Source organism: Mugil cephalus, chromosome 7 (assembly GCF_022458985.1).
Source record: "Mugil cephalus isolate CIBA_MC_2020 chromosome 7, CIBA_Mcephalus_1.1, whole genome shotgun sequence".
Lineage (NCBI taxonomy): Eukaryota > Metazoa > Chordata > Actinopteri > Mugiliformes > Mugilidae > Mugil > Mugil cephalus.
This window is the reverse complement of record NC_061776.1, coordinates 15,346,310-15,367,526: the sequence shown is the minus strand read 5'-3', so window position 1 is coordinate 15,367,526 and position 21,217 is coordinate 15,346,310. Positions and strand designations below refer to the sequence as shown.

Below are 21,217 nucleotides of genomic sequence, written 5' to 3'. Positions count from 1 at the left end.
ACCTCCACATACAGTGTAGAATACAGAATAGAGTGGCGCCTAAGCACTAACTGGCTACACCAGAAGGCAAGCACTGTCCCGGCACCCCGACGTTATTCAGTCTCCGTCGCAGCAGAGGGCGCCGCACTTCAGAAATCTCCCTCCAGGAACAAAGACAAAGACGTTTACGTTAAAACTGCAAATTTGCTTGTTGTCTCCTTCCACCGCTTCCTTGAGTTCAAAGCAGCTACGTGTCAGTAACTAAGCAGCGTCTAAGCCTTTACTCTGATCACAAAGAGCTATCTTAAGATATCACACAAAGCCAGCAGTGATCTTTTAATCCCCCGGAGAGACTGTGCAGCCTTCACAAAATATCGCTTTAACTACATATTTATTAGACGAGACCTTTCAAATAGCGGGCCCCGCCTCACAAAGTTAAACAGGTTTCAAAGTGCAGTCACTTGCACAAAACGCTTCCCTTACAACCATGACATATCCAGCTGACTGCGAGCGCACTCTGCCTCGGATTCAGCAGGAGAACCTGAGGCGAGGTGAAGACGGGGACATAAATTGAGTCACAGATACGGAAACACATGGCATCTCAAATGCTAGCTCTACCCTTCCATAATATCTATTGTACGATTTCTATTCATGTCCAACCATCCCTTCCCCTGCCAGGTGGCAAAACATGTGTCAATAATTAAACTGCTTTTACATAACAGGATACAGGAACACAATGCAATTTGCTCCCCATATTTCATTGGGCCTTTATGAAAGCACATGAGAGAGAGTAATTAATCAAACCACTGGAATATGTGAACGGCAATTTCCACTTAATGGCACTTACAGGGATTGGGTCCCTTAAGCACCGCGTTCTGTCTACCAAACGAGCGGGCTTCAATTTCATCTTCATAGTTCAGACAATAAAACCTGGTGTGGATGTTAAACAACACCCATCTGACATTGTGGAGTCTGAAAACAACATCCGGTTGGGTCCGTGCGTCCTAGCCCCACGCTTCTGGACACAACATATGGTCAGGTCAGGTTAAGGATGACTCGATATGCGTATGATTGTCAAGCTTCGATTTCAGAAATGAATATTCTTTTTAAGGATCTCACTTTGACCTCAAACCTGAGTGTACGTTCCGTATTCACTTAACCACAGGAGGCTAACCATCTCCCAGCCAGGGACAGGAAGAGGATCATTCACTGCTTTTAGTGGCTTTCTGTGAGAAGATGGTCCGAGTCTAAATGGCACCCATGTCCCTAAAAGTGTTTCTCTCTCCCTCACCTCTCTTTCTCTCCCTCTCCCTCTCCCTCTCCAAAGACTCCTCTAAGTGCAGCATCTTGTTTCAGTAATTCAGCCAGGGCAGAGACAGTGGAGAGAGGAAAGTAATCGATTTCTCTCTCATTTGGTTCCTCCTAGACTTGCTGTAAGGCCTCTTAGGGGAGTTCTGGACTATTGGACAGGACAATGTTATGGGAAAGAGTGTCATTGCGTTTAAGGTCATCGTTACACCAAGGTTTCATTTTGAGTGTATTTTTATTGGTGTACGGAACGCAGCAGACAAACAAACAATGCTGCCGCCATTTCCAGGATGGCAGACATTAGGATTGTGCCCTCACCGTTCATAAGAGCAATTTGAATGATAGAGAGACTGCGGAGAAAACTGCAACTAAGTACGAAGCTTTTAGCGAAGTCCATAGGTAAACCTCGTGTCTATAAAAAGACGCCACTTCTAAATAATTTAGAGGAAATGCCTTTACTGTATCATTACTATTTCTGCTTCACGCTTCATATCATCTTTCCAACAGAGGAATGAAAAAATCTGACTGGAAACGGAAAAGCAAGACTGGCAGTGGAGTAATACTGTGCTTTCATACTGTAGGTTTGCAAGAGTATCATGAAACTCTGCCAATTTTCTTCACTGTATTAGTGTAATATACATGTGGCTGCTTATTTTAAAGTATTTCCGAATATAACACCTTCCAAATAAAGTATCTATGTCATAATTAAAGCATCATTTTGTTGTGTGAACATTCCTTGCTAAATGTATGGTGGATCTTTGCAGGAGTATCTATAGTACAGGTATAAGGGAGTAAGGCACCTCCCCAGAAATGCAACTACGCGGTGACACAGACCACAAGAGCTGTGCTTGGACTTCTGCTTTAGTGTTTCCAGCTGCTTCTCAATTTTTGAACTGATTGTTTTTGACCATTAAAGATGGAAAGCATTGAGGAACGGTTAACTGAGGAGGTCCAGAGATACAAACATTTGTACGACTCATCTTCGGCAAAATTTCGGCAATGGTTTCAGTTGCCTATCAAGCAGGACGTAAGAAACAATAATGAACCCGATTGGGGGAAAAGGACACAGCGCCGACTAGTGTTTGGGTGGTGTTTTTACACAATGAGCCTGACTGATAAGCACACAAGTTCAAATGGCTCGCACCGGTATAGGCTACGTGCGTAGCTTCCGCCGTCTACGTCCCGTAGAGGCACAAACCAACCTGGCCTCATCAACAGGTTCGTAGCCAGTTTGCATCTCTTCTGCATTTGGGTCTTTTTATGCTTTCTAATCATTCATTCAGCGTTTCAACTCCATGCCAGCCTTCTAAATTCTTAATAACAGCCAGTAACTCTCAGGTTGAGCGTACATTCATTTACATGTGATTGAGATATTCCTGCCCAAAACCAATTAAAAATGCAATATAAGTACCTGCAGAACTTGGCATGCATGATTTTCAAAATGCAGACCAATTCCGCGTGTCATTAAGAGTGCAGCAGCCGCAATACAAACAAGACAAATCTATCTATTGTTTATTACCTCCTCGGGCTTTTTACCCAGAGGGCAGAATAAGAGAGGGGAGGGGCAGAGGTCAGCGTAATTACCATTCACTCCTTCCTTAGAGTCAGACAGAGCTAAGACATGCATTGGCAAATTCCATGGCAGCATCGTATATCACATTACCATAAAGCCCCAAAGAGCTAACCTTTGTTCAATTCCATTTGATTCTAAGAGAAGAAAACACTGACACACTCATCTAGCCTCAGTGTTTCAGGAGTTCAGTTGTTTGTCTTTCAGTCTTGTGACTTGCGCTTGCTAAAGATGTGCTATTCCAAAAATAAAGCATCAGGGGACACGGGTGAGGTGGTGGTTGGTGGTGGTGGTGGGGGGGGGGGATTTCTGAATCATCCTGGGTAGAATATCACATCATCTGGAGAGCTTCAAAGTTCAGAGTATGCCTTAGAAAAAAAATAAAAAATAGCAGCAGAAAATAATACAAAACGCTTAGCGCCGAGCCACTCTAAATACGCAGACTAATTTCATAATAATATTTCTGTTGCCGCTCACAGTCTTATTAACAATTACATCGATTTTTTGTTGTTGTTGTTGTTGTTACACTGTGATACTATGCCCCTGGTATTAAAGAATTCATCTGGAAGCACGCTCCATTTTGGCTTCTGTTGACAAACAACAAAGCGCTAGCATTTGCAGCATCAGTACACTCTAATATGCCTGTTGACTGAAAATGCGAACACCAGCGCTGACAGAATGTGAAATACTGTTACGGAGCAGGGGAGGCTTAGTGGCACTGTCTTCAGTCATGCTTAAAGCCAGTCGCTGCAGTTCTTTGTGGCAATCTTCAGGACGGCACGTAAGGACAAATGTTGCCACGGAGGATAAAGGAAATAGGTTGACGAGAGGAAGACAACGTTGACCAAAGGACTAGGTAGTCGGGGAGGGAAGGAAAAGAGAGGAGGAGGTGATTGTGAAGAAGAAAGAAAGAAAGAAAGAAAGAAAGAAAGAAAGAAAAGGAGATCTGTGAATTTCTCCTTCCTCCCCAGAGACCTCCCTTGATGCCAAGCATTCATCATCCAGCCTCTAATATCAGTTATTCTGTGGCTCCTCTGCTTACAGCAGAATTAATTTCTGCTTTAATTACTCTCATCGGCGGAATGCTGATGAAGGAGAGGGACGAGGCATTCTGGGACTCGGGCCTCATTCCACCGCTTTAATTTGAATGAATTCCACCCGGAGACGCTGGCAAACAACTGGCAGCCGAGCCCCGGGAGCCACTCTGGGACTGCGCACAAGAGCTGCAGCCATGGCCCCCACCAACCAAGCTACCTTGTGTGTGCGTGCCCGTATGCGTTTCCTCGCTCGTGTGTGCTGCGTGGAGTGCGTTGATTGTGTGCGAGGCGGAGAAAAGAAAAAAAAAAAAAAAAAAGGTGGGGAGAACACACAAGATGAGGAAAAAAGGATTGATAGATTAAGTGATGAGTGCCTCCACAGTGTCTGAGCGCGGCGCTTGCGCGTGAACCTGCGCGCGCCTTGCGTCCACGCGAACGCAGTCAGGGATGTGAAAAGGTAGATATTGTGTAGAAAACAAACCGTGGACGATTTCACACAGAGACAGACAGCGAGAACGGATCCGCACGGACGCAAAACATATGAAATATGAACAACATCACTGGCTGCGGCCCACTGTGTAACACAAGTGTTAGTTTGAGAGCAAAAATCATTAATACTTAATTTGATTATTCCAGATATGGCACATCACACTCACCAACAAACCCCCAGCCCATGTATCATACAAGAGCTCGCAGTATAAAAAGGAAAAAAAAAAAAATAGGAAATAGCTGCACGAATAGGAAAAGGTTTCATGTGTGAGTCTATATTTGCATAATGAAAATAACTGCAGAAACAGTATAATACCACAGCAACCCCGGCAGAGGAGCAGAGAGAGGGGCCATAATTGACTTTTCTCCAAGCCAGCTTGGTAGTTACAGAATGTAGCATATTGGATAAGGATTGTGATTGATTATGTTGGTCTGCCATACCGATTCGTTTGATTAAATGTAACCATGGGTTCCTTTTCCAAGCCCTAATGAAGCAGCAATTTGAAACTCAGAGACTGGCGGAGGTTGAGCCAGGCTGCCTTCAGCCCCGCAACAACGTCTCTCCGTGAGTGCAGGAGGCTTCAAAAGCGCAGCCACCGTGCCTCTGCAAGAGCACGGCGTTTCTCGAAGTCCGTTTTTGTCTCATTAACACAATTAAGGAACCGAAACAACTTATTTGTGGGGCTTTAATTTATGATCAGCATTAGCGCTGCGCCGTCGGAATGACCTGAAATAATGGCAAGATAAAATCCAATGAATAATTACGCGGTACGAATCTCTGCGGGGAAAACATACATTCCCCCACACACAGCAGAGTAACATAACTATAATTAATGTGTTCTGCTATTGTGTAAGGGGGAGATGCCCACAATCGTGGCGGAGTTTTAGAAATCGGCTCGCAGAGTAGCGCTTTTTCGCCATCATCCCACATAACACAATTCATCTCCTCCAATTTTATGTTCTGAGCCCTCCCTGTGCAGCAGAGGGCAGGAAAGAAGGTAGGTGTGACCTCCACTGACCCTGAAACCTCTGGACAGGTGGGCGGTGGCCTGCACGCACTGTCCGTCTTGGCAGCGGCTCTCTTCCCTCCCCGGCAGGTAGCTCAGGCCATGATGAGCAGCTGGGTCGCAAACACTAAGCACATTAATATCTTCTTAATGATAATAATCATTATGGCATAAGCACCTTCCCCAAAGTGGGAAGACTCACGAAATGTGCCAGAGTAGCATCGTCGTTAAGACAAAAAAAAAAAAAAAAAAAAGCCGACATGAAATGACTCTTTTAATGGGCAGCAACTTACAGCCACCAGGATAATGCAGCCGCTAATGCAATAACGTGATAATGAGATGCACCGGCGGCATTAGGGAGGCCAAAAACTCAATGAAAACCGGGAGAATTAATAAATAAAATCTGTCCCCGAAACTAGCTTTGACACAAATACCGACGCAGATACAGTCTGCACGCTACGAAGCTGTGCGCTAATATAGATTTGATACATCACCGGTCGGCGTGTATGCTTTAATTACTACAAGCCATCTCAGAGATAAATTTCCTCATGCCTCACGGCTTCTTTTGGAGTTCACTTCACCGCCTCGTCTCCCTGCGCCTTTGAATCCGCAAAGTGCTCCGCGCGTACGGCATTTCCCATATACTCGCCTCATTTAATATAACTGTCAGTATTCACCTATCATAGGCCATTATCTGTCTCATCCGCGTTCATTATTGAAGCTAATGATCTGTTGTCCTCTCTGCTCCCCATTGAAGGAGGACTACATTAAAAGTCTCTTACTAACTTAATTAGTAATTATAAATGTTAAAAGATTAATCAGAGAGTGAGTGGCTTAAGGTTTACGTCTCTAGGCAGCGGCGGGACAAATGGAGAGACAAAGAGGGCATGTCGCCGCGGTGTTCACACTCCACCGTCATGCTAGAAATGGAACAAGACATGTGAAAAGAGTGGAAGTGTGACCATTCTACCTGTAATTACTGCCTCTTTTTTTTTTCAGTCAGTGTTGCGCCTCGCAAAATAGTATTTTGGAAGTATCTATTTTAAACGGTGCACGGAGAGAGCTTTGAGCTGCCTTTTAGCTTCAGTTATTGCAGGCATAAATAGCTAGTTGTTTCTGTCCTACAGTATAATCTATACTGTATTTTTACAGGAAGCGGCATTTAATATGGTAAACCTATGATGCATGCAGTACTCGCATTATCTCTTTCTAACAAGATGGAAATAGATCCCCCTTAATTAAATCCTGAGTGTACACTAATTCCTCACCAAATCTGCACCTCTCTGACAATTCCACATCAGCAACGCCGTGCACTCCAGTAAACATATAAGCACCGATATCAACATTAAACCTTAATAACTAGTAAAGCTTTCATCCAGGGAGTTCCTGTGTGATTTCCATTAATGCGAGGGGAATCGCCCAGGACCATCTCCCCTGTTTTTCCGGAGTATGTTGATGCTCGAGCCGGGGGGTCGGTGCTCTCGGTGCACGGGGGAAAACAACAAGGAACTTCAGCTGTGCTGAGTTGCGGGATGGTGGAGATGCAAATTGCAAATTTCTGCCTGAACTACAACCAGATTTAGTTTTACTTTTATTTGACGGGCACTGAAACGTGTCCGTCGGAGGACAGGACGGCGCGGAGCATGCATTTTTTTTTAAAGACAAGCAAAGAGTTTCACGGTACACGGCGATCCATTTTGTAGCCTCTCTCTTTTAGAGGAGAAATAGAGGTGCTTTGACTGTTGAACAGGGAGTCCTATCGCACAAGACACAGAGTGGGGTGATGGTGGGGGGCTGGCCGGTGGCCCACAGCACCTGAAACCTATTAGAGAGCTTTGGAACATTCCACAGGGTTCTTCCACTTTGGCCAGAGGGCATCGTAAAGGTCCCCACAGAGAGGGCCGAGGCCGACGAACATTTGATACGGAAGAGCGTGACATCTTACGATGAAGCAGAAGTCGTTCTTTACGTTGTCTTTAGGAAAAAAATAAATAGTCGAGCCTACATTTCCTTTATTTTTATATCGCAAGTAATTTGTCTACATAAAGCAACACAATGATTAGACACATTTACTGTTGGCAAGCGAAGCAAAACTTTTGTCAACTTTTTATCAAATAGTTTGCCATCTGGACTTATAACAGTAGGGGCCCAATGGTGTGCTGACACTAAAAACAAACATGCATAAACACAGACTCAACCTGCTGCCAAATTTCTTGGAGATTGCCTTATCTTCTCTATGTGTGTGCGTGTGTATATATATGTGTTTTAGTGGCACCAAGGCCCATCTCTTTGGCTGGATCCGCGTCCATGCCTCAGTGTTATGCTCACTGGGTTTAGCTCTATGGGTGTCTGTGGCCTCTCCTCTGGCCGCCCGTGTCCATTTGCTCTGCGGGTATGGCAGGCCTGAGCTGACAGATGGCCGCCCCTCTCCATTCCGCTCCAGAGTAACACAGTAACTGGTTTTTCCTCCGCCGTTGACCTTGCCACAGCCAGCCAGCAATCCAGGCTGGCACTCGGCCTGTCGAACAGGAGGGTAATGAAGTCCAGCGCTGCTCACATGATTATTAAGGCTTTGACGCTGGGGGGCCTTTCAGAACCCTATTCCCCTCCCCTCTCCTCCCCTGTCTGCCATTCACGCAGCCAAACTTTGATGAGGATAGTCATTCGTTACATGGTACTTTGGAAAACCACCATTGTGCTCTATAAAGAGAGCTAAAACTTTTCGCGCCACTCTTTTGGAGACAGTTTGCATTCTGAAACAAACCTCTTTACACCTATGAAGTGTACTTAACAACAGGTCTGAGGCCAACCCTGAAACGCTCTCCTGTCCGGCGGCACATGATAGCTGCCGGTGTCGCAGCGTGCACGTCATTCCAAAAGCACACCAGGCAAGAGCCGCTACACAAAGTTAGATCAGATCTGTCACACCAGGATTGGTGCTGACAACCTCTAAAAGCAATGCAGTGCAGCGGTAGCGCAACTCTTCGCTCTCAATGTCAGTTTCCCTTACCACAAGCATCTCTAGGCACGCTTGGAACCCCGGTCCCACCAGGGCAGACTGGGATTTGAGAGGTGTAGGTTGCAGCTCTGACCTTTACTAAGGCAGGACTGTCTGTTTGCACTTCTCCCATAAGCCCCCCTCCAGTCAGACTGCTAAGCAACCCCATCAGACCAGGGGTGCGCATGCACCCCCGGCCTTGGTGACACCTCAGAGACCAAGGGGAGGTGGAGTAATGCAGAGGTTAATTCTGATCATCCAGTATTTATGGGCTTCACTTCAGAACAAGGGTTGGCATTAACACTCTAAAGGAGACATCTCTCCAGTATATCAATAAAACATAGCAAAAGGACAGGAAGAGCCTACACCTTTATTCAGGTCCCCAACTAGACTTGCATGGGAGGATTCTAAAAGCACAGCGGTGAATCGCTCATTAAACATTATCTTTAAATTGAACCCAAATGTGCACGAGCCGTTAAAATCGAAGTAATATCACTAAGAGTGCATTTCACGTTGTATAACGGTTATAACTTGGATGAGCACAGTTCAACCAATCACCGGAAGGGATTTGCCCAGAGTCACCATGGTGACATCAACCTACCAATTGCAATGCAGCGAGGGGCAGCAAGTGCTCGCTCGGAGTTTGTACAAACAGGCTGTATGAACTGAGAGCATCAGATATTTTCTCACATGTTGGCCTAGTCTGTGAGGTGTGGGGAAATGTCAGGAAAATCAATAGATAAGGACCACATCAGACTGAGCTTGTCTGGCCTAGCAACAGAGCATCCCCATGGTGATGTCAATTACCTCTGCTTTACAACAAAAACACCAGGAAGAGCAGAACAGTCTCTGCAATGCTGTAAAACTTTTAATGCAGTCTCCTGGTTACAGGAATTGAGGAATTTGTAAGAGACTTCTTTTTTTTTTCTTTTCTTTTTGTTTCCCATCCAGAGAGGTAAGTAACACAGTGGATGTGAGAATCTTATTGATAGCTTCCTTTTTTTTTTTTTTTTTTTTTTTTTTTTACAGCTCACTCTGATTTCTATTCTCCTCATGGACCCCACATTAGTCGGGGAGAGGTACAATGTAACGAGTAGTAAGGTGCGCATAATTGCATATTAGCAGCAACACACTTCACTGCACGGGAGGTGACTATGCTAACGAAGAGAGAGGCGTTATTAATCACCAATTAATAAAAGCAGGCAGATATCACACTCGGTATATGGCACGCATGGTTTCCTTTGTTTCCAGTGGCTGGTCCAAACCTGTTCTCTTATTTATTTCATAAGATTGATCCCGTTCTTGTGCTGTGTTGTTTATTGAGTTCTGACGCTGATCCAGCCCCCCTAGGAATCAAATGAGGAGTGTTTGGTCATGTCTGTTAACAGATTACATGTGTATGTGCTCTATGAGTGAATCCTAGAAACCGGAGGGAACATCAAGAAGACATACCTAATCAAAGGGGATTATAGGAAAGGAAACAAAGAATGAAAACACCCCATTCTGTTTGTGTACCGGGAGAAAAAAAAAGCAGTTAATGGGGTAATGAATGTATTGCCACCAGGGCAGAGACAGTGATGGAGACCATATAATCAACATACACCGGCCAAGTTGCTCCTGGGGCCAAAGACAAGAGGATATGTGTCAAGGATAATTTGCGGCCCTTAGCAAGAAACAAAACCAGGCTTTCAGCTTCAAATACTGTTACAGTGTGCCTCCTGTCGGTTCCCCCCGCTAACAGCCAACACAGTATGTTTTGCCAGGATGGAGCTCAGTTAATGTGAAAATGTGGGATCGTGTTATTGAGACAGAGGAAAATGGGAAGATAGTGGACAGGGAGAGGGGAAATGAGAAATAGAGAACAGAAAGGAGGAGGAGGAGGAGGAGGAGGAGGAGGAGGAGGAGGAGGAGGAGGAGGAACTAGAGGAGAGCTAAAGGCCTCTCACTCGCTCTCCTCTCCAGCTCTGTAACGGCCCACAGTGCCTGCTTCACACAGAGCGGCCAGCTGTACAGCAAATGTGCCTTTCCCTCTCCGCCCCCGAACCTTTCCACCCCTCCAGTGCCCCCCTTTGCCTGGGCCGACCAGGCCACCGGCTTCTCTCTGCGAGAGAAGGCTCCTCCCTGACTTGGCTTCAAGCTCAGTGCTGTCACCAGCCCAAAAAATCTGTAGAGGTGACCCCAAAAACACTTTTCTGGGATGTGGTTTGGTTTGTTTGTTTACAGTCGTCCTTCTGAGCACTGCCACCTTGGCAGTGGCAGCTTTGGAATAGACAGGATAGTGAGACGAGAGCGCGACTGAAAGCAGATATTTCAAAAAGCAAAGCCCCTTTTCACCTTCAGAACCCTTTAAGACGGAGTCCATGCTTCAAAACATGTCGGGGCTCTGAAAGTCCACACAGGGACATTTGAAACAGAGCGATAAATGGGCCAAACGTGCCCCCCATGAGGCTCCAAATGTCATAGTTTACACTGGGGTCAAAGTGAAGCAATGGGGTGGCATGATGGCATGCTGATAAAACCAAACAGGCTTTTGTGTCAGTGAAAGACCTTCAAAGGGCCTCTGAAAAAAAAAAGGCCACTTTGAGAAAGCACTGTAATTTTAAGCATGTTTTCCAATGCGGTTCCTACAGATCAAAAAGTGGTGATGGACTCATCTGTTTTCCTAACTCAAAGACAAATAAAAAATGAAAGGATTGATAGTGACTGCAACAGCTGAAAGCCGTATAAATCTGTGTGTCTCTGGAGAAAAATCGGACACCCTCAATTCTGTAAGTGTGCCATGCCAAAAAAACTCTAAACTAAAGAGTGGCCAGCTGTCTTCTGGCCTGCTATTAAATTGCTCCTTGGATGGTGGCGATATCATTTTTTTCTCCATAGGAGTATCACACCAGGTCCCCAAACAGAGCGACCAGCTGTACAGCAAATGTGTACTGATCCATCTGGGCCCTAGCAGGCTGCAGCCTCCATCTTAAGACACGTGGGGCCGTTCACGGGCTTGGCTGGGGCTGGTCTGTAACACACCCTCCTGCACCTAAGGCCACCTCCTTTTCCTTTCGTTAACTTCCATTATCTTATTAAATGTGGAGTAGCTGAGCACCCGAGATACCCTTTATGTCTTGACCAGGACTGTCATCGTCTGAGATACCCATGCATCAAAATGTGCTGGCAGTGGTACAGAAGAAACAGCACATGACCACTTCGGCCTGATGGGTGGAGGTGAGGATGGAGGCTCATTGCACTTGGTTTGGGGAGACTATTGTATTACAAAGGCAGCTAGTATGGACTCGTCTGACCGAGACAGGCTCAGGTTTTGTTGTTCCATACACTTAGCACTATGGTTATGTCACGGCACATCACTATATATAGAGTTATCAGTGTGAACTGACACCATGGAGCGGGGCATGGATGAAAACAACACCCCTATGAATCCAGCGTCTGCTCCATTACCTACGCTAATAACGCTGACAGCTGAGCGGAGATGACCCCAGCCCCCTGTTTCCCCTCTCCTGTGCAGATGGCCATTAAAAGGAGAAAGTGTCCCTTTTTTCTGGAGAGAAGGTATTTAGAGCTTTTCCAAATTAACATTTTTTGTCTGTGTTTTTTGGCCCAAATTGGATTTCGGGTGATTACAGCCTGGATTTAACCACATCCTACATTAAAAGTGAGCAATTCGTCCTAAATTATACGAAAACCACAAGAAACCGCATTTGTCGCAAAGCTACCGTGATGCATAGGTTCCTCTTTGTGCATCGTCAGTTAGACGCGTTTTCTTTACTCTGCTCTGCTCACTTTCCTCTTTGTTTGTTCGACAACTTCCCAATACTTTAGTTTTTTCCATATTTTAGAGATCACAAAACAAATGCATCTAACAGAAACCCTTTTGAGAAGTCAGATGAAACCCGTGATCATTTTGAATACAAAGCAATGGCATATCAGAGAAGTAAGACATCAGACAATAACCCAATCACCTATCCTCCTGTTATCTTAAGCTGTCTGAATTCCACTATTATGGGGTAACAGTGTGTTGGTGCGTCTGAAAGACATAAAATAACCAGTAGGGGGGTTTGTTTTCTACCCTCCCAGTGTGCTCCGTGCCTGCCTTTGCGAGAGAAAGGACTAATGCTGGCATGGTACTGTATTAGGCACCCCCAGTAGACTAGTGGGTGAGCAGATCGCAAAGATGAATACAAAATACACACCTACACACTCTCAGCTCGTCTCTCTCTTTTGCAAATACACCGCAGCATCAAAATCACAAATCACATGCTTCTGATTGTTTATGCACAAACAGTGGGTCCCTGATAGAATTGCCTACCGGTCCTGATAGAATTGCCCACCGTGTTTAAATTCACCTGCGCCTAGAAGCGTGTCCCAAACAGAGAGGCGGTTTGGTTCCAGATCAATGAGTCTCTCTCCCACTGAAGACAACAGATAATGCAGTGTAATGAAAGAGCCGCCAAACGAGCTGAATAAATGAATGAATAAAGGAACGTGAGACTGGAATTCAGACGCCTACTTACTGCAGGCAAGAAAACCTGTTTTCCAATTGTCTGTTCTCTATAAATTATTCTGCCTGCATACAAATGACAACCGAAAGTGAAGACATTTTGAAAATGTGGAGGTTAGTCTTACACCTGCACTCTTACTTTGGTAATCTTGTGAAATGAAAAGCAAAATTTGGATGAATTTTGTCATACGCACTGTCATAAAGGCAGATATCCATTTTTTCAGTTGATTTGACGTCATTAAATGCAGAGAAAATGAAAATATACTTCCAAATATTGTATTCAGATCTCAGTCATCTGAACAGAGTACTTATGTAAAAAGCCACAGTAAACAAACAGACAAAAAATGGTAGCAGTGTGGAGATTTTTTTTTTTAAATTGTTGATTATATTTGTAATTTTAAACGTTTGTTTGATCCTTAAATAATTCAATTATCAGTGAGTAGTTTCCACTACTTCAAACTACCTTCATTACAGAGTGGTTTGAAGTGGAGAGATTCTGCTTCACAAACATGCACACGTACTATATTATGCCATTCACATGCATGGAGAAGATTTATGAATACACAACACTGGGGATGCAGTTGATGGTCAAAATAATAAAATAATTCCACCTATTTGGTGTTGTGATCCAGATACTTGTGAGCCTGAGTGAGACAGGGTCAAATATTTCATTACATATAATCACATCAATCCTTTGTATGTGATGCATCTTATTAAAAAAAAAAGTATGAAAAGACTTTGTCTGAAACTAATTTCAAATATGAAATTGGGTGATTCAGTGAAATCGCAAACCTATAAGCCATGTTGACTACAGTTATGCAACAAATACTCTGGGAAATGTGGAAAAACATATTTATATCTATAAATTGTATGGAATATTACACATGCATCTTTAATGACTTTGATGCAGCAGTGAAAAAGAAAACATAACATATAAAACAGAAAGAATGATGTCCTACCCAGCATATGGTTGGCCACATGAACTTGGATGTCCCATTCACTGTAAAACACCATCTGACATTTGATGCACTGGTATGTCTTCTTCTGTAAACAAGAGGAAAGGGATTACAGTCACGTCTGAATAAAAAATAATGATTCATAAATTAGGTGAATCTCAGCTCATTTTCATTCATCATTTTACCTAATTCAGTACAATTAACAATACCTCTTCAGTCTGTGAAGGGCTGGCTCGGGGCATGGGGGACACCTGGGGCGTCTTGAGTTGCCCACTGTTGCTATCTCCAGCCTGTTCCCGATGCACCGTCTGGACGTGGTTTTGTAACTCTGCTTCGGACTCAAACTTCACATTGCAGCTGGAACATCGTGTCTTGGCTGCGGATGAAGAGGATGTGGAAGAAGATGAAGAAGATGAAGAGACAGCTTTGCCTTTACCATCTCCGGGACTGAGACGCTCCCCTTGGATCCATGCGACTGTGGTCGTTGCTGGAGTGTTGGCTCCTCCCTGCTGCTGTTGCCTTCCTCCATTCACTGTTGGGCTGGAGCTCTTGGAGCCAGCAGCTGCCACGCAGGATGCACACAGTCCGTAAGGCAGTCCGTTGATGTCCAGCTTCACTAGGTCTTGTCTGGACCGGAAATCTTTCAGGCAAGAGGCACACTTAAAAGGTTTTTGGACTTGATGTTGCTGCTGGTTTTGAGAGATGACATGGCTGCGGCCCATGGGTTGGTTGCCAGACATAGTGCCTGTCTTCTGCATGTGGAACGTACCATGGATCTTGAGCTCCAAAGTGGAGGTGACTGTCTGCATGCACACCACACAGCGGAAACCTGTCAGGGAGTTCCTCAGGTCAGGGTGCATCTGGCAATGCTCCAGGAAGTCCTCCTCACTCTGCAGTGGCATCTTACAAATGCGGCAGCTGCCTGTGTCCAGACTCTTGCTATGAGTGACCTTGTGCTCAGTCAGGGTGAGCAAGGAAGGGAAGCGCTCCCCGCAGATGGGACACATGTAGTGTTTGACAGGCCCAAGGTGGGTCTGCATATGTTCCCTCAGCCCAGCCTCAGAGAAGAAGGTACGGGAGCAGACATTGCACTTGTGGTTGCCCTTGATCATTTCGGCTTTCCTTTTCATCATGGCACTCTCACCAGGCCGTATGTTGTGATCTCTCAACTGGTGGTTGGTGAGGAGTGACTCCATGGTGTAAGATGCCCCACAAATGTCACACCCATACATGGGATCTGCAGTGTCCACCTCTTCCTCACTTCCATCGTGGCTGTTCTGGGATTCCACCACGGATCCTACTGTGGCGCCTGGACCATGGCTGTTAGTTAAGAGACCTTGTAGCTCAGCATCTTCTTTAGGCTGGCCATCCCCCCCACTTATAGTGGAGCCATTAGCACCACAGTTTTGGGTCTTTCCCTCAAACACACAGTGTTTCTCCCTCAAATGTTTCTCCAAAAGGACAATGGCGTGGAAGGCCTTACTGCAGAAGCGACAATTATACTTCTTGCTGTGTGTGGTAATGTGGCACTGCAGCTCCACCTCCGTGCCAAAGGACTCGCCGCAAAAAATACAGCGATGTGCACGGCCCTGGTTTTCCAGATGGCTGTGTTTGACATGCAGCTGTAGGTCAGTCTCATGTCTGAAATCCCAGTTGCATGAGGTGCAGCGATACACCTTCTTCTCGTTGCTGTGTTTTACAGCCAGGTGGAGCTGGGTCGATACCTTTGAGTCAAACACCTCCTGGCACAAAGTGCAACGAAAGAACACAAAAGTATGCATGTCGAGTAGGTGCTTCTGCAGATCATCTACAGAAGTGAATTGCTTGTCACAACTCTCACAGATGTAATAAGTGGAGGTAATAGTAAAATGAATTGTCACATGCTTCAGCAGGGATTCCTGGTTGGGAAACTCTTTGTTGCACTGTGGACAGGTGAGTTGTGGCTGCAGACCATCCAGATGTGTTTTGAGGTGAGTCTGGAAAAGGTCTAAGCTTGTATACTTGGCCCCACACTGGTTACATATGAACTCATTAGTAGTGCGTGAGGCCGAGCTGCCTTGCTTCAGGATGGTAGTTTGTTCCACAGATATTGGCGAAGAGGGGCTTAGAGTGCGCAGAGATTTCTTTCCATTGTTGATATAGTTTAGTGCCAGTGGAATGTTCTTGTGATTCTCCTTGATGTGCTTGTTAAGCTTCAGAACACTGTTGAATATGGGGGAATTGGTGCAATATGAACAGGAGTAGACCTCTACTATAGGCTCCTTGGGAGTTACAGCCAGGGGGGAGTCAAAGCGCAAGCTTCCCCCGTCACAGTGAGTTTGACGAACATGCTCCTCCAAGGTGGCCTCTGTCAAGAACCCCATGAAGCACTGGGGGCAGAAGAAGGCATTGCTCTCCTTGGCAACAGGACTTGGAAAACCATGGGAGCAGCGAATGTGTTCCTGGAGGGCGTTTAGGTCACTCAACACTTCAGGGCAGAAGTTACACTGAAGAAGGGCATCAGGCAAGCTGGCTAACAGGGCAGCATGATCTTCAGCATTGTGGACCTGTTTAAGATGCTCATTTAGATTTAGTAAAGAGGGGAGGACCTCTAAACAAAATTGGCAAGTATGAGCCTGTTCTGGCTTATCCAGGTGCATGGTTCTTAAGTGAATCTGAAGCACAGCCAAACTGGAGAATACTTGCTTGTTGCAGTAAATGCAACTATAGGAGACTTTAGGCTGTTTAGACGAACGTCCTCCCATGTCGGATGTGTTCTGAGCAGCCCTCTTTCTCCTCCCCCTCGTCTTGGGCACAGGCGGAGCCGTCTCTACCATTGTGGAGCTGTCGACAGAGAGGTTGGAGTCAGGAGTGGTGCTGGAGACAGAGGTGTAGCCCACAGTCAGCAAGGAAGGGCTGTTACTATGGTTACTTGATTCAGGGAGTTGGTGGATGTCCATATGAGCATAGAGGTCTTCAACAGAGAGAAAGTGTTCGGAGCAGATAGCACAGGTGTGGCCCTTTCTATCTCTGCTGTGGGCCTGGTCGATGTGGGTTAGCAGGGTGCCCTCATCACTGAAGGGCTCGTGGCAGTAGATGCACTGCAGTGTGGCACCCAGACCTCCGTCCTCTGACGGTGAGCACTCAGGGTGGCACTCTGCGATGTGCCTCTGGAGCTCCTCTGGAACATCAAAGCCTTCCTCACAACGGCTGCACTTGCGTGTTTCCTTCAGCTTCCATTCATCAGCTCTGGAGAGGCTTGAGCTGCTGCCATCTTTGCCCCTTTCGTGTACTTGCATGTGACCATGGAGCGAGCTGGAGGAAAGGAAGCCTCGACGGCACACAGGGCACTTATGGGGTTTGTTGGAGGCGTGAGTTTTCATGTGGATTTTTAGGTGATCGCTGCGGGAGAAGGCAGAATCACACTCTCCACAGTGGTACTTCTTATCACCGGTGTGTAGCTTCACGTGTCGATCTCGGCTGCGCTTGTGTTTAAACAGGCGGCTGCAAAATGTACAGCTAAAAGGCAGTTTATCGCCGTGGCTTTGTTCGTGACGCTTGAGGAAGCTTAAGCGACTGAAGGACTTGTCGCAGAACTGGCATGGATATGGCAGGCCAGGGCCTCCTTCCTCCTCACCGAAGTCATAGTCCTCGCAGTGTCCTGGAGATGTCTGATCTTTACTGGAAGGAGATGATGCTGGCCAAGAACAAGATGGGTCATCCTCGAGATCAGCACCGTCTGGAGAAGAAGACAGAGAGGGGGGAATGGAGAAATGTAGGTATCAAGGGCAACAGAAAGAGGAGAAGGAGAAGGTGAGTTAGAGATGTGCTGTAAGGCTGTATTAGGAACTCATTTGTCTCAGTCTTTGACAAAGGTGGGCTACCGCAGCGTTATTTGTCAGTAATTATAAGGTTGTGGTGTATGAATTTAGAGTTCTTTGCAATGTAGACCAGTTTTTCTTCAGTGGAAACAATACCTCTCCTTAGGTGTTATCTGAAAAGTTACATTTAAATATGCAATTTGAAGTATAATTAGAGAAGAGAATAAGTGGAAATACTTTTACTACAATTAACCTTGTATGTGGCCATGTAATGGCTTAGCCCACTGTGACTCAAAACACAATCTCTCTGACATTTAAAGCCAACACAAGACAATGGGTGTACTTTAGGATGTAAGCCCCGCGTGAGGTAAATTAGAACACTTCTATTATTCCTGAACAATTACGAGAATATTTTAAAAAAACAAGAGCCCTTGAAATGACCTTAAGACAAGAGAAAAACAGGCAAAGCAGATTTCAGGAAAGAAAAAGGAAAGATTAAATGCACAATTTGGAGCACAACTATGCATAGCCTTTGGGAACCAAGCACTGCAAAACGGACCATTTTCATGAAACATAGGCCCTTTGCAACATCAGTCAATTGATATGAGATTATAGAATATGCATTATTACCATATTTGTCTGTGTGGTCTTAGGCTGTGAGGCAATGATCCTGGATGGATGAACGTGCCATGTGCTGATGTAAAGTGGGGGTGGGGGGCTAGGAGGGGACAGGAAAACGGATAGGGAAAGACAACCGAGTGGCTAACTATCGCTCAAGGACAAGCAGGTGCAGAGAATGACCAGGGAACGCCAGCTGATAATACGTCTCCCATTCTTTTTACAAGTGCTTTAATGTGTCCCTGTCCAAATAGCTTCTTTGCCGACATTCCTATCCACTGGTTCACTGTACGGTGATATGAATGGAAAACACAGAACACCACTTTCCACAGGTTCAAAAGGTTACAGACCACTTCTTCCCGCTGCCGAATTCTAAGTGCTGTGAACTTCCTTACCTAAATAAAACAACGTAATCCCAACCCCTTCAGAAAAAAACTGTGTCAAAAGGCCATTACTTGGAATGGGAAAAACAAGAGGAAACTGCAAAGATTTATGAGAGGGACGAAGGAAAAGCACGAGCTCTTTCCAGGATCCAAACCTCTGTACTCTCCTTCAGCTGACAAATCTAAGTCTCTCTCTCGCTCCCCCTTTCTGTTGTTTTTGCTGGGAGATCTGCCCTTTGTCAGGATATCATGCCCTCTCTGAGCACTTACCCCCATCAGGGCCTATCTTCAGGAAACAGATGGGGTCGGAGGCCATTCCCTTGCCCCTCCAAACTGCTGAAAGCGGCACATTGAGAGCCCACCTCCACACCGTGGCCCTCCCGGAAACCTCCCACCCCTGGCAAGGCGCCCACTCTGCACACACACATCTCACTCAAGGAGCAAACCTCGCCTGATTTACTTGCTTTATCTCTCATACGTGTCTCAATGTTCTCTCTCTCTCCTCTCTCTCTCTCTCTCTCCCTGGTTTGAGGGAGGATGGGTGACTCAGTGCGATGCCCTCCTCCACAGAGGGGGCGGATCTGCCCTATCTCATACTGCCTCTCAGGCTGTAGGAGAAGAAGACAGTGCAAGAAGAATGACCCCAGCCAATGCCTTACAGTCAAACATATTGGCTTCGAGACAATAGTATAAAACAAACAAATAAATGGGCCTGCATACAAGGCTAAATGAAATTCTACTGCCTTAAATGAGGATGTCTTAGCCTTGAGACATCACTAAGCTGTCAGGACGACCTCATTCCATTTTTGCTGTTCGTTTATTTCATGTATATTTTTTCATTCACTGTCTTGCTCTAATAAAACACATAGATAAAATCATGTCTGTGGGGGACGTGTGGGAGTCGCATATCGTCTTAAATTAGCAGAATCAGTTTAGATGGATAAATAGCTGTGTTAATATTAGGTTTGTTGAAAATTTCAGAAGTTGCTGCATGATAAAAAAAAATTGAAAAATATAAACACTGAAGTAGAATAATGTGATAATGTGATAATTCAATTGACACTTTTTGTTCTAAAAAAAAACGAAAAAACAAATATGTTTGAGGTGAACATTTTAGACACAACTCTATAAATAATAAGGCGTTACTGTATGTTGCTGACCCCCACCCCCCGTCTCCCTACGCACAGACTCAAACTTCGCGGTGCACACGGGAGAGCACACACTGCACACTGGCATGTGCACACATAGCATGTACACACAGAAAACACAGATACAAGAGCAATGGCCGAAACAAGTGTGTGAACAACTGTAGATGAAAGAGCAATCTTCCTCGGGAGACCTCAAGAGGAAAGAAAGAGAGAGACTTGTTTTTTTCCTTCTTCACCCAGACAAGAAATGCCCAGGCCTCAGCAGCAGCCTGAGTAAATAAAAGAACGGGCCTTACTTCCCTGTCTCTCGGGCCGGGGGCCTGTGCACGCCAGCACTCTCTGTGCTGCTGCCAAAGGGGATGCTGGGGCCTGAAAAACTACACCCTGCAGCTGAAGGGCTGTCTTTGTTGGTCTGCCAAGGCCTTCCTGAGCATCCTCCAGCCAACAGCCTGTCACGTCCTGGGAGGAAGACCTCCATCTTAAGGCCTGTCCCTCTTGGGGAGTTCTGTCCCTACCTCCTCCCTCTTTCTTTTTTAAATGTCTCCTATATGGAACAACAACAACAAAAAAAAAGAAAGAAACTGGAGTGCCCCTATAGAGGATGGCATAAAATGAGCCACAGCCGTATTTACTGGAGAGATAAAAATGTCCCTACGCTACAGTACATAAAAACCTTAAAACAAAATTATATTTGCTTGTCAAGGACTCCAAATATGTAAGCTTAATAAAGATATCTAATGTTTTACACATTTCTTTTCTCGTACTGCAAAAAAAGTCACCACGAAAAATTCCCCATTCACACGCAGCTCTCCGTTTCCTTTAAGGCAGTCTGAACTACTCTTTGTGCACCACTTCCTCTGCGTTCATTTATAGCACCCTATCCCAGAGTAAATACCCCTGTTCAAATAAGATCCTTAATGCTGAGGACAGGTAGTGTAGGTTTGCCGTTTCTGTACACAGCGGCAAGCAGAGCTTCCCAAAGAGAGTCCCCAAAGAGAAAGTTTTTATTTATGCAATAAATGCATTTGAAAGTGAGCAAGATACAAATATTTTTTAACACAGAAAGTAATTAATTTTCAGTGATGACACTGTTTCCCTTTAGGCTACAATGCATATGGCGGCAAATGTTTTCCCTGTTTTTTTTTTTTTTTTTTAAAAAGCTTTTAAAAATAATCTTTGCAATTAATTTCTTTGCGGTCAGCTGTCAGTCTGCCGTAGCAGGATTTGATGTCAAGATCAGAAGGAGACGGCGAGATTACCGACATCTCAAACGTATTAATGGCTGCTGCGCCGAGCGCCGACATAATAAATAAAATGTTTGAGTTATTCATATTCAAATCCAATAAAATCCCCTTCCAGCCGAGACCAGGCTGCAGAGGTGTGCAACAAAAGTATATTGTTTATTTAAGTTTGATTA

General features: G+C 45.3%; 1 protein-coding gene across 6 annotated transcripts in view; it reads right to left on the bottom strand.

Annotated features, from left to right (window-relative positions):
• The window catches only part of LOC125011496 (zinc finger protein 521-like), an 88,710-nt gene that overhangs the window by 31,322 nt on the left and 36,171 nt on the right, over positions 1-21,217 (bottom strand). For 3 of the 6 annotated variants that reach the window (XM_047590748.1, XM_047590749.1, XM_047590754.1), the window contains 3 exons: positions 14,061-17,569; positions 13,855-13,939; positions 13,507-13,539 (listed from right to left, as the gene is read on the bottom strand). In XM_047590748.1, the coding sequence (XP_047446704.1) occupies positions 13,507-13,539; positions 13,855-13,939; positions 14,061-17,569 (3,627 nt within the window). The remainder of the gene's footprint in view (positions 1-13,506; positions 13,540-13,854; positions 13,940-14,060; positions 17,570-21,217) is intronic. The other 3 variants (XM_047590750.1, XM_047590752.1, XM_047590753.1) reach the window with 3 other exon arrangements.